The sequence below is a fragment of the Castanea sativa genome, chromosome 4, assembly GCF_040712315.1.
Source record: "Castanea sativa cultivar Marrone di Chiusa Pesio chromosome 4, ASM4071231v1".
NCBI lineage: Eukaryota > Viridiplantae > Streptophyta > Magnoliopsida > Fagales > Fagaceae > Castanea > Castanea sativa.
This window is the reverse complement of record NC_134016.1, coordinates 18,282,075-18,296,516: the sequence shown is the minus strand read 5'-3', so window position 1 is coordinate 18,296,516 and position 14,442 is coordinate 18,282,075. Positions and strand designations below refer to the sequence as shown.

The following is a 14,442-nucleotide window of genomic DNA, read 5'->3' as shown; positions in this document are numbered from 1 at the left end:
AAGTTAATATATCCATAAGCTTGTTTTATGATATGTTTGGTTTATTATTATTATTATTATTATTATTATTATTATTATCATTATTATTATTATTGTTATTATTGTGGGGTACATAAATTTAATATGGAAATCATGCCGCGTGTCATACCTAAGGCCGAGGAGGCCAATACAGTTCTGAGGAGTCCATACACTCAGATGGTAAGGCCGGAGAGGCGAGTCATGGCCACGTCAATGACACATTTCCAGAGGGGGCCACACTGCAGAGGAAGAGTTTCAGAGAGGGGGTTAGCCATGATGTGATTGGAGAGATGATAGCTGCCATCACATTTAATGCACCTCACCAACCATCCTAGTTGCATTTATGTGGAGAAGACCCGTGAACAGTGTCGTCTTGGTTGTTGCAACTCACAGAAGACTTGGGAGGGCGTCTGATGCGACAAACACTCGAGTAGTGGCCTATATAATCAACAATTGGAGGGCTAAGATCAAGGGAAATGGGCTATATAATGGAAGAGATCCTCCAGGAATAAAGGGGAGGATCAGAGAATCTATAGTAAAAATGCTGTAGTAACAAGAACTGAAATTGTATCCAAGTCTAAAAGAAATATACTCAAGACCTGTCCACCTCGGACTTTGCCGATGAGAGATTTTCTTTGCATACAACTTAACTTTCCTTACTTTCTTACTATCTTTAATCTACTGTGCACGTTGCTCAATCCATTGAAACCTAGTTTTTAAGCCCACTCTTTACAAATTCATTGTGTTGGGCTCTTTGGACCCTAATCCAGTCACTTCTTGGGCTTAAGATCCAAACCGTGGCTTTACAATTATTATTATTATTATTATTATTATTATTATTATTATTATTATTATTATAAATGTAGTGTTTTTAAAATAACATGTGTTTTGTTTTCTATTTTTCTATTGATGCATTGTAATGTTTTATAGGAATACTTTATAAGAAATTTATTTATTTATTTGAATTTAAGTGAAATATTATATTTTTAATTTTTTAAATAAATAAATGATAGAAAATATAAATAATTTAGGGATATGGAGGATGTGGCTGAATTTAAATTTTGAATAAAATAAGATGAAAAGAAAAATAGTAAAAATGAAATGTATAGATATAAATACCAAATTATTTTAGCTATGCTATGTAATAGAATAACATTATATTCTTATATACTATATTTATAATGTAATAGAATAAAATTTAACAATCAAAGATAATAAAAAAGATAACAACTTAAACCACAAAAATATATCATATCAACCCAAAGTAGAATTCTTAAAAATACAAAAATTCAGCAAGCTAAAGTAGAGATACAAGAAAAAAATAAAATAAAAATCAACCAAAATAAAAGTAAAAAGTAAAGTTTTTGATGTCCTTCATAAGGTTATCTTTATTTCATTTTTTACTCCTCCCGTCAGCTCTTTGTTTTCTATTTGACGGTTCAAATTGACGTTTGATTTCTTTTATTTTTTTTATACACTTTTATTACCCATAATTCTCTCTCTCTCTCTCTCTCTCTCTCTCTCTCTCTCTCTCTCGTTGTTTCTCCGTTGGCATCTTATTGTTTTTCCAAATTTGATGATAATTCTAATGTACTAAATATGTATTGTAATGTTTATTTTTTATTTTTCACTCTGTTTTGCTTCCATTAAGTTAGTATATCCATAACTATTAGTTTTTCATATTATGTTTGGTTTCATATATATATATTTTTATTTTTAAATCGAGCGTTTCTAAATTGGTATTTGTTTTGTATTTCATTTTTCCATTGATGCATTGTAACATTTGATGGGAAGACTTTATGAGAACAATTTTTTATTTATTGAATTTAAATAAAATATTATATGTTTAATTTTTTTAAAAAGAGACAAAATATAAATAATTTAATGATACAGAGGATGTTGATAAATTTAAATGTTAAATAGAATCAGATGAGAAGAAAAATAGTAAAAATGAAATGTATAGCAATAAACACCAAATTATTTTAGTTATGCTATGTAATAAAATAACATTATACTTTTATATACTTTCTTTATAATGCAATAGTATAACATTTAACTATCAATGAAAATATAAAAGATAACAACATAAAATACAAAACTAAATTGTATTAACCCAAAGGATGTATGAATTATGATGTGTTTTAATTCTTTGTTATCATGGTTTGTAGAGATGCGATCCATTTTTAGCTGAGCTATTTGTAATTGGTTTTATACCTGGGTCAGTTCCGGTACTTTGCAACTCCACTATTTCAGCAGATTCGTCCCAATCTAGCCAAGCAGCGAATAACTTCTGCTCTAATGTATGGGATACATGCCAAAATGTGTCTTTCATGAAGTCTCCCTTTGTCCCTCACTAAAAGGTCAAGCTGACTGACTTTTGGCAATTTAAAACTGATTCTTACAATGCATTTGGTGGAGCTTTTAGTATTGCATCAGTATGTTTTGATGGTCAACCTATTACACTAAATAATATGTATATATATACCAAAAATTGAAGAAAATAAGAGAGAGAGAGAGAGAGAGAGAGAGAGAGAGAGAGAGAGAGAGAGAGAGAGAGAGAGAGAGAGAGAGAGAGAGCCTTTTGTGTGTAGAAAAATAGAAAATTATGCATGAGATAAGATATAGATTAATTGCTGTCAAAACATTAATTGCTTTTCTTTCTTTCCCCATAAAAACTTTCTTTAAATGGATTATTAAACAATGTTCTAAGGGAATTCGTTAGCATTTTCCTATATGGATATAGATATAGATTAGTTAATTACAAATATCCACCCCAACCTATAAGGGTATTTGTAATTCATAACCAAAAATTTAAAATTTTGTAATCAGCATCCTAATTCAATGTTAGTTTGTAATATTCATTCCCAACATCTAAATTAGTATAGAAATTAATAGTTTATTGAGTAACCATCCACAATAAACTATAAAAGTAAAAGAAAGTGCACTACAAACAATAAATGTTAGGATTAGGATAACAAAAATTTCTATCACAAGTTTTCTTTGCCTCGAAAAGGTGATAGGGTGGAAACAGGTTTTATTTACCATAATGGTCCACCTCGAATATGTATATATGTGATTTCATTTAATACACATTTAAATTTTTTATATAGTATATAATTAAATTATTTTTATTCATATCCCATTTATATTATTTTTATGCTACTCTTCATTTCTGGCTTTAAGTTCTAACTCCCCCACTTAATTATAATTTCAGCCTCTGCCTACATCTCTGTTCACACCCAGCCGTAATATCACCGGAAATTACAGTCGGTAAGTTGATAGGTGTTGAACAATGTGGTTATTTTTGTTGTGGTGTTGAGTGAATTTGTTGCAGGTGTATAGGATTGGGGTAAAAACCTTTTTTTACATATGCCTTGAACCTGTTTGTGAAAATGTCTATAAAGTAGTTTAGCAAAAAACTTATAATATGCTTGCTAACACAAAGTCCTTTTTATGTATACGAGGTTTTAGACAAGAGTAACACAAACACAAAGTAAGTTTCATAATTTGATAAAGCTCATTACCACAGTATATGAATATGATGCTTTAGAGGCGTGGCAAGGATAGCTTACTGGAGCAAGCTTTATAGGTTGCCAAATGAGCTGCCTTTACTCTTGTATCAATTTGCCAATTAGTCTGTCAATATTGAGCCTTTAAGTATTTGGCTTGGCTCAACTTTGTTTGTAATCGCACACAAAGAGATAATACTAACCTGGGCTTGTTGGCAATTTTTGAACAACTAGGAGAGGATAGTTCTCATTTAAATTACTAGGCAGAACATGGAGTTATGTTTAAGACTTTTGAGATCAAAACTTTTGTTTTGATTCAACAATAAACCAAGAAATACCATCTTCAGCAGTTTCCGTTGACATTTCTAGTTTGATAAGAATAATTTAATAGAAACCATTTGTACAACAATTTTTTTTTTTTTGAGAAACAGCATTGTGATGCATTCAATTACAAAATACCAGCTAAATCAGCATGGTAAGAAGACAGTACATCAGATGGAACATCTTCCATCCATATTACACAATTTGTAAAACTAACTGCTAACTGAGCCAAATTGTGAGCAACTGTGTTGCCCTCTCTCTTAGTGTGAGAGTAGGAAAATTTAGAGAAACCTGAAGGTAAAGCTAAGGAGTCCTGTATCAACAAGCCAAACGGAGCTAGCGCAATATTCTTGGACTTCAGTGCCGTCATCACCAGTAGTGAGTCGCCCTCCAGCACAGCATGCGATGTGTCCAACTCTCTGGCGAACTCAAGGGCTTTATTGGCAGCCAAGGCTTCAATCTCTATTGGCTGGAGTAGTTGGGAAACCCGGGTAGCCATGGAAGCAATAACCTGACCCTCCTTGTCGAGAATGATAACACCCAGACCAGAGCAATTTTCTTCGGCGAAAATGGCTTTGTCAAAATTAATTTTAAATCTTTCCTGGTCAGGTGGTTTCCACCGTGCTCTTCGCCCTTTTCTACTGGAAATAGGTGCATTTTTCAGTGCTTTGTATTCCACATAATTGTCATGTGCCCATTGAGAGAGTTGGTTTAGGGGACGGTGGCCTTGCGGGGTTCGCATTTGATTTCTTTGGTGCCAGATGGACCAAATGGTGAAGGCGAACAGTATCGAATTCCTTTGATGTTTGCAGATCTAGCCCAGGAGCTCACTGAAACTTGAGAATCTCTGTTGCTTCCTAAAATTCCATAGGCTATTCATTCCCCAGACTCCGTCCAGCTCTTTACAGCTCCACAACGCATGCAACCCGTCTTCATTTTCTTCCTTGCACTGATCGCAACATTGCTCTGTAATAATAGTTCGCCGGAATAGATTGCACTTAGAGGGTAGAGAGTTACGACAGGCCTTCCAAATCATATTTCTGACTTTATTTGGGCATTCAAGAGCCCAAATCTTTTCCCATAGCCTTTTCTCATGGTCTTGATTCACAGCCACTTGAAAACCAACTTCATCTTCCTTCAGGAACCGGTAGTCCGTTTTGCAGCTATATCTCCCATCCTGCTCCCACGGCTAATACAGAGAGTCTTCCGTGTCATTTCGAGCCAACGAAATATTTTTTTTTTCTTTAGCTTCTTGTGGTGCAAAAATCCCATCTATCATCGCAATGTTCCACGCTTTAGTTTCCTCATCAATTAGGCAATCCACCGTAGCTTCTTCCATTGTTTCCACCATTGGGGATAGAACCTTAGTTGGGTGTTTTTGGGGCAGCCAAAGGTGTTGCCAAATTTAATTGACTTTCCATTCCCCACCCTCCAACAAGCACCGTTTAGGATAACATCACGTCCTTTTAGTATACTCTTCTAAGCATAGGACCCCAAACTTGATTCCTTAGCTTCTAAAATAGAGTGATTAGGGAAGAACTTAGTTTTGAAAACCTTGTAGAAGAGGGTTTCCTTATTGTTCAAGAGCCGCCAAGCTTGTTTCGCCAAAAGGGGGTCATTAAAGTGAGCCAAGTCGCGAAAGCCCATACCACCTACCATTTTGGACTTCGTCAATACACTTCATTGGAGCCAATGAATTTTCCTTCTATTGCCCCTTTGCCCCCACCAAAACTTCTTTATCATCACCTCAATGTCGTCACAAAGGCCCAATGGTAGTTTAAAGCACCCCATTGCATAAGTAGGGATAGCTTGGATCACGGATTTGATCAAGACCTCTCATCTGGCTTGGGATAGCAACTTACCCTCCCACTCTTGTAGTTTCCTCCAAACCCTCTCTTTTATATAATTGAAACTAGCATTTTTTCCCCTACCAACAAAGGAGGGAAGACCCAAATATTTCTCAAAGGACTTCACTTCTTGAACTTGGAAGAGATTCTTAATGCTTGATTTTGCTTCATTCGTGGTGGATTTGCTAAAAAAGATTGCGGTTTTATCTTTGTTGATTTTTTGCCCTAACCAAGATTCATATTCCCCCAACAACTTCAACACATTATTGCAATCCTTAGCGATTGACCTACAGAAAAGCAAGCTATCATTTGCAAAGAATAAGTGGGTTAGTTTAGGGCCCCGTTTGAACAAGGAAAAGCCCTTAATATCCCCGCTCCTCATCGAATGTTTAATGAGAGCATGAAGGCCTTCCGTACACAAAAGGAAGAGAAAAGGAGATAGGGGGTCTCCTTGTCTAATTCCTCTTTTAGGGTGGATCATTCCAATTGGCTCTCCATTCACCATGATAGAATACGATACCATTTTCACACAGCTCATCATAAGAGCGACCCATCTAGCACAAAAACCCATCTTCTCCATAAGCTTCTCCAAGTATACTCATTCCACCCGGTCGTAGGCTTTACTCATGTCTAATTTGATAGCCATAAAACCATGTTTTCCTAATTATGTTGCTTCATATGATGAAGGGTCTCAAATGCAACCATAATATTGTCTGAAATAAGTCTATCCTTAGCAAAAGCAGATTGATGTTCAGTAATTAGGGAAGGTAACAATTTTTTCAACCTGTTTGCTAAAACCTTAGAATAAATCTTATATAGGACATTGCAAAGACTAATAAGGAGAAATTCAGACAAAAGTTCAGGATTAGCTATTTTAGGGACAAGAGTAATGAGAGTATGGTTGATGGGTTCGAGTAGGATACCTAAATTCAACCATGAGAGAATGGCTGAAGTAACATCATGCTGCATCGTCGACCAAAAGTGTTGATAAAACAACGGTGGCATACCATCGGGACCCGATGCTTTTAGAGGAGCCATCTGATGCAAAGCATCCTTAACTTCCAATTCTGAAAATTCCTTCATCAAATCTGCATTCATCTCATCGGTCACCATGCATGGGACTTTCTCAAGAGAATCCACTTCAAGATTCAGATTGGAGGTGGAAAAAAGATCTTTGTAGTAACTCTCCAACACGAGTCCAATCACATCTTGATCAGTCTGCCAAACACCATTCCGGTATCTTATTCCTCTAATCAAATTCTTCCTAAATCTCTTTGTAGCTTTACTGTGAAAAAAAGCTGTATTGTTGTCACCTTTACTAAGCCATAACACCCTAGACCTTTGACACCACATCCTTGATTCTCGATCTTGCAACGAGTTAATCTCCATTCTTAGGCACCTAACCCGAGCATTGTTTCCACTCACCATAGCCTCATTCTCGGCCAAAGCAAGTTGGTTCTTTTTAATCTCTAATTCCCTCCTCACGTGCCCAAAATTGTGCTTGTTCCACCATGTTAATTCTTGTTCGCACCTAGCCACTTTTTTTAGGATGGCTATGCTAGGGTTTGCTTCCCTTGTATTACACCAAACTTCCTCAACTGTTTCACCACATGTAGGATCCGATAACCACATTTCTTCAAATCTGAAACATCTCTTCTTCCTAAGTTTTGGTAACCCCGACAAATTGATCAATAGTGGAGAATGATCCGATGACATAGAACTAAGGTGATGTACCCTAGTTCCTGGAAATTTTTGAAACCAAGAATTTGTAGCCATGCACTGATCCAACCTTATTCTTATAGACCTCCCATCAACATAATGTTTTGCCCACGTGAATTTAGACCCCACGTAACCCAAGTCCATGAATTGACATTCATCGATCACGTCTCGAAAAAGTTGCATTTGATTATGGTCTCTAGGAGCCCCCCCCCACTTTTCCTCTTGACGAACAATTTCATTAAAATCACCACCACAAATCCAAGGGATGCTCGAACTAGGATTTAAACTTCTCAATTTGCTCCAAGCTTCACTCCTCCTGTGGGTTTCGGGCTCTCCATAGAAACCAGTAAATTGCCAAGCATTTTCAGTGTTCCCATTGATGATCGTATCAATATAATACCTGTGGGAATCAACAACTTCAATATTGATAGAATTTTTCCAAAATAATACTAATCCACCACCTCTATTCAACCTCGGAGCCACCCACTTCTGATCAAAATTAATCTTATTCAAAGTACGATCTAGCCTTGCATCGTCTACCCATGTTTCGGCTATAAACACGACAGAGGGATCTTTTGCCTATATCAAACTAACAACCTCGTTCTCTGTACATGGGTTCCCAAGCCCACGACAGTTCCATAATAACAAACTCATTGCTTCTGGCAGGGCTAGTAACCAGCCTCTGCCAATATCTTATTTTTTATTGCACCTCCCTGGGAAACCCTTCTCTTTTTTGGTAACTCAGTTTGGTTTGTCTCACCACCTATACTTCTTTTTCCCTCCACTGCTTCTGGCATTTCCACATCTGCTACCACATCAACTCTAAGAAGCCTTTTCCAAGTCCCTTCAGCATGCACGTGATTGACAGATGGGCTAGCAATCTCTGCCAGTGGTATTCGTGGTGATGGGGACAAGTGGGCTGCATGTGATGATGGGCACTGCACGTTAACTTCATTAATGCAAGGATGGGCCACATAGTTTTCCTTGTCAGTACCAACTCCAAAACTGGGTGACATTAGGATATTTGAGTCATACTTTTTTATTTCCTTATCAATCTCCCTAATAACCTCCTCAAAAGACTCAGCTGGCACCTGTTTTCCCGTTAACCCGATCTGCTGTAGCCTCAAATCCTCCATGATTCCCTCCTTAGTTGACAGCCTTGAAAAACTGGTGCAGTGTTTTCTCCATCGTGGGCTTCAAGGCTTTCCTCTTCAAGCCTAATAATCTCCGGCATTGGTTTACCTGCACGGTCCACCACCACCGGCGGGTTCTTCCCTGTTCTGGGCTTTTCCGTCGTCGCACCTGGTTTCTTACTCATGAAAAAACCTGGCACTTTCACCATATACCTTTGGGTCGGCATAAATGGCGTTGCCTTAAGCCAGGGGCCGAACTACTGGGACTCAAGTAATAGGCTTCCTTCACTTTTAACCTAAAGATCGCAATCACAATCATCATGCGTCAAACATCCACACCAGAAGCAAAGGCTTGGAAGCCTTTCATATTTAAAGGGAACCCATAGATCCTTACCACTGTCAAGTGAGATAACTCGCCCCCTACATAGAGGTTGGGAGATATCTATCGTGGTGCAGTGTTTTCTCCATCGTGGGCTTCAAGGCTTTCCTCTTTAAGCCTAATAATCTCCGGCACTGGTTTACCTGCACGGACCACCACCACCACCGGCGGGTTCTTCGCTGTTCTGGGCTTTTCTGTCGTCGCACCTGGTTTCTTACTCATGAAAAAACCTGGCACTTTCACCATATACCTTTGGGTCGGCATAAATGGCGTTGCCTTAAGCCAGGGGCCGAACTACTGGGACTCAAGTAATAGGCTTCCTTCACTTTTAACCTAAAGATCGCAATCACAATCATCATGCGTCAAACATCCACACCAGAAGCAAAGGCTTGGAAGCCTTTCATATTTAAAGGGAACCCATAGATCCTTACCACTGTCAAGTGAGATAACTCGCCCCCTACATAGAGGTTGGGAGATATCTATCGTAACTCGGACACGCATAAAGTTATCTCCCTCTATTTCTGCTTCATCAGTCCCTACATTCACCTCACCAATCGCTTCACATAGCTGCTCAGCAATCTTCCTTCTCCGAAATCTGATTGGAAGATCATGGACTTGGACCCAGAATGTCACCTTCCTAAACTCCATCTCACCTATGTCCGTTTCCTTATCATACCGTTCCAATACCATTAATCGTTTATCAAAGCTCCACGGCTCTGCTGCTAGGACTTTCTCTATTTCACTCTTATCATCAAACGTAAATAATACAATATGGTCACTCTCCTTTTTAACCTTAAAGCCATTTTTCGATCTCCAAAGGGGTGTGAAGGTCTTAGCTATAGCGTCTATGTTAAGAGCTCGCTTGGTCAGGAATTTAGCTGCCAAGATAAACTCCGTCTTCGCCTGTTCCTCCTTAATGTGAAAGTTTGAACCTTCACATTCCGAGAGGGTTAGGCTGTTCCAGGTTCTCGTGAGTCTTCCATCCTATACTAATATCTATTTCCCGAATCCCTGAGAGAAAAAAACCAACAAAGCCTCAAGGTAAACCTGTTACCTTGGGGGACAGAGACACCTTCAAGAGAAGGGACACCTATTCTACACTCTAGGAGGAGATGGAAGCCCACCCTTCACTAGCAGAGAGAAACTCATTAGCATTAGCATTAAACACTGTGCAAGAAAAGAGAAGATCAACTTGGCTGCATTTGTATAGCAATTGGTTGCAGAAGACCATTAAAATGGGCTAAATGAGTTCATATGATTGTAATCACAAATGAATTAACCTTAGTTTTTATTCTCAATTTTTTTTAACTCAGACTCAACCATAGCTGTTTCTAGAACCTTTGCAAGCAATATCATTTGAGGTTTTCTCGCTCTTTCTACCTAGTGGGTGGGTTTAGGGTGGCGCTGGGGTGGGGTGGGGTGGGGGGTGGAGATAAGAGCTAGTTGTGCATGTAAATAACTTTGGGGCTCATCAATGTCAGTCACTAATAAAACTAACATTAGGTATAATTGAGATGTCAGTTCTAATAATTTTTAAAATTGACAGGAATGCCTCCAAAACTGAAAATGTCACCTCTTCTTCACTCACAGTTGTCTGTGTCTCTCTCCCTAACCCTAATGCCCTCACACTCACACAGACCTCATCATTTTCTCTCTCTATATTTCATCATATTCATGAAACCAAACCTTACCTCCTACCTTCAAACCATTATTCCCCATTTCTTCTAGGACCAATCATAGCTTTCTGTTCCTGGTAACCCCCTCATCAAGTGGCCCTCACTGCCCCACCACCCACACTGCCCTCCATCACACCCAATCCACAATCCAAACCCTAACCAAAACCTTGACCCCAACTTTTCACAAAATGACTTCTCCACCATTTCTAACCTCCTTACAGATCCCAAAATCTCTCCTGGTCCAGCTCTTGAGGCTGCCTTGGACCAGGCCAGGGTTGAACCGGACCCAACTTTGTTGCAGGCATTGTTTGACTGTTTTGATTTGTCTCCCAAGTTACTGCTCTTTGTTTGGGCTGAGAAGCATCCTTGGTTTCAATCTCCTGCAACGCTCTTCAACTCAATGATCAATGTATTTGCAAAATCCAGTCACTGGTTCTTGATCGAGTTGCTTTGGTTCAGGGGACACATTTGCTCTCATCATCTGATGTGTATATATATCTACTTTACTGCAAATTTTAAAAGATTGAACTTGCTATTTATCTGGCTTGGTTGATTTATTTGAATTGGTCATTTACTTTGAGCTAAGCATTGAATTTACATTTTTAGAATCAACCCATTTGCATTGTCATTTGAACAATTGTGGATATGTAAATATTCATGTTCTTTAACCTATTTTGATATGGTGGTACGTATGCATGATATATTTATGATTTGATGGTATGTAGCTTTGTATAGGTATGCCTCAGTTTAAGGACACTCCAAATCCCGGCGTGTTCCTCTCGAACACTCCAAGAACGCAAATGCTCTTCCATGCGTGTCCTTAGCGTGTTGGGATGATTAATTTATAAAAATTCCTTTGATTTTTAGATACGTTTTTAAAGATTTTGATAGTTGTTATTTTTTAACTTAAAATAAACGTAAAAATTATGTTGATAAGTAATAAATTAAATGTAGTATATATATTAACTAATTAATTAATTGTTCTATCCCACCTTGTCATGTCCTAATTTTTTCAAGAATTGCAGGATTGCCGTGCCCATGTCTATGATTTTTGGGTCCCAATCCGCTATTTGCACATATGAATTCACAAGTAATATAAATGAGGATACCAAAATCTGCATTAAATTTGAGTTGAAATTTTTGGAATTTTTGTGTTATTTAAGTGGGGATATTTTCATATTGATTCTGCATTTAAGTAAAGGCTTTTGGTTGTTATATTTGATATATGGAACTGAAGTTATAGATCTTAGATTTGTGATCCCAATGTTATGGTACACTTTTGTAGGTATGACCCAACCTGCGATACGGGCATTAGAATTTGCATGTAATTTAGACCCAATTTGTAAATCAGGTTAAAAAATGACCTTGTTCGAGATTTTGTTGGATTCCCTTTGTAAGGAAGGACATGTAAAGGGTAGCTTCAGAATATTTAGACCAAAAAAGGAAGTTGGACCCAAGTTGCGTTCCATCAGTAAGGGTTTATAATATATTGTTGAATGATGGTTCCGATTGAGGAAGCTTAAACAGGCAGAGAGGCTTTGGGAGGCGATCAAAATGGATGATGTGAAACCAAGTGTTGTGACATAGGGTATACTTGTGGAAGGGTACTGTCGGGATGCGTCGTGCTGAAAGGGCAATTGAAGTGGTGCATGAGATAAGGAGAGAAGGAATTGAGCCAAAGGTTTAAGGAGGCAATGCGTATGTTGGAGCGGTTTTTAGTTCTAGAATTAGGCCCCACTATCTCAACATGCAATTCTTTCGTTGCAAGGCAGGAGATCTTGCAGTAGCTAGTAAGATCCTTAAGATGATGATTAAGATGATGATAGGTAGGGGCTTTGTCCCGACTCGTACAACCTATAACTAACTATTTCTTTAGGTACTTCTCTAAACATGTGATGATTGAGGAAGGGATGAACCTCTATACCAAGATGATTGAATCTGGGTACACACTAGATTGACTTAGCATGAAAATGTTGTGTGAGGAGAGACTTGACTTGGTAGTTCAGGTTAGCAAGGAAATGAGAGCTAGAGATGTGATATGGACTTAGCTACAAGTACTATGTTGGTTCATTTGCTTTGCAAAATGCATAGATTTGAAGAGGCTTTAAGCTTTTGCAGAATTTGAGGACATGATTTGGAGGGGCATAATTCCTCAGTATCTTACATTTAAGAGAATGAATGATTGAAATGGCACATAAACTACGGGGCATGATGTCTTCATTCCCTCATTCAATGAAGTTGCCGAATACATATATATAGCAGAGATAGAGATGCATGATGCATCACGTGCAAGGACAACATCTATAATGCGAAAAGCCGAAGCAAAGTCTGATTTGTTAAAAACTTGTAAAGATCCAAGGGAACTTGTTAAGTGTCATAATTCATCTGAAAATGCTGTATCAGTTGTAAACCGGTTGGTAGAGGATATTAAGAAAAAGGCCGACAAGACATGAATCTACAAGACTACAACTACATAAAAATAAAAGCTAGCATGAGAAAACTTGTTAATTGCACATGCAGTGAGTTGAGTTTAGATATCTAATTTTATATTAGACGGTAGAAATCAACCAATCACATTCAAACTTTCATTTACCATCATTTCATATTAATCTTATAGATATATTGTAGTAAAATTTATAATAACTCAAGCATTTTACTATTTTTATATCATAAATATATATTTGCTTACTCTCATAGATGAAAACCTCTTCCGCTTTGGGTGGCTGGCCTTCAACAGCCCCGCGCCCCCCCCCCCCTGACCAGAATGAAGATCCTGAGTTGGAATTGTAGAGGGTTGGGCACCCTCTCTGCAATTCTTTAATGTAAAAAAAAAGGCCTAGGAGTACAAACCAGATACTATCTTTTTGATGGAGACTCGCCTTGCTAAAGATAAGGGTGAGGTAATTTTGCAAAGATGTGGTTTTTGGAATGGATGAGAGCACCCTAGGGAAGGTCTTAGTGGTGGTTTGTTGTTAGGGTGGTTGCAGAATTGGGATGTGGATATCCAATATGGTTCTTAGCATCTGATACATACCAATCTCCACAATTTCAAAGGTAACCCCCTTATATCACTTTTTTTTATGGACATCTTGAGCATGCTAAAAGGGTAGAGGTATGGAATGAGTTAAAATATCTTAGGAATATGGCTCACAAAAGCTGGTTATGCATTAGAGATTTCAACCAAGTTTTAAGTCAGGAGGATAAGTTTTCCTTTAATGATAGGGAAATTGAGGGAGCAGACTTGTTTAATTAGACCCTGTTTGATCTAGGACTATGTGAACTTGAAGCAAGAGGTCAGAAGTTTACCTGGATGAATGGTAGGGAAAATGAGGCCTTTGTTATGGAAAGATTGGACAAAGCTCATGCATCAGTTGAGTGGATTAACTTCTATCCACATTATGCTCTGCAAAATCACCCAATCTTGAGGTCTGATCAAGGCTCAATTATCCTGGATTTTGACTTGCAACACAACCTTTTAGAAGAAGGCCTTTTCATTTTGAAAGAATGTGGCTTACCCACATAGATTGTAAGAGTATAGTGGACAGAGCTCGGAAGATTCATTCCATGGGTTCTAGGGCCTTCAAACTACAGCAGAAAATCACAAGTGTGAAGAGGCAGTTCATGGTGTGGAACAAAACAGTCTTTGGGAAGGTTAATAAGGATATCAAGGACAAGCAGTTGGAGCTTCAACAGTTATAGGACTCTATTCACACAGTGGAAGATGTCAAAAAGGAAAGAGAACTCAGATTGGAGATAGAAAATCTCATGACAAAGGAAGAGATTATGTGGGCATAGAAGGCTAGGAGTAACTGGATTATCCAAGGAGACAGGAATACTAAG

At 38.0% G+C, this 14,442-nt stretch overlaps 2 protein-coding genes and 1 pseudogene across 2 annotated transcripts; 1 reads left to right on the top strand and 2 right to left on the bottom strand.

Moving 5' to 3' along the window:
• Positions 1-3,975: 3,975 nt before the first annotated feature.
• LOC142632549 (uncharacterized) lies at positions 3,976-4,590 on the bottom strand. The gene has a single exon (XM_075806930.1). The coding sequence runs from the start codon at positions 4,588-4,590 to the stop codon at positions 3,976-3,978; it is 615 nt and encodes a 204-aa protein (XP_075663045.1).
• Positions 4,591-9,259: 4,669 nt separating this feature from the next.
• Positions 9,260-9,616, bottom strand: LOC142632548 (uncharacterized). Its single transcript, XM_075806929.1, has one exon. It carries the CDS (start codon positions 9,614-9,616, stop codon positions 9,260-9,262), a length of 357 nt encoding a protein of 118 aa, XP_075663044.1.
• An 858-nt stretch (positions 9,617-10,474) lies between these two features.
• On the top strand, positions 10,475-13,055 carry LOC142631129 (uncharacterized; annotated as a pseudogene).
• Positions 13,056-14,442: the final 1,387 nt, after the last annotated feature.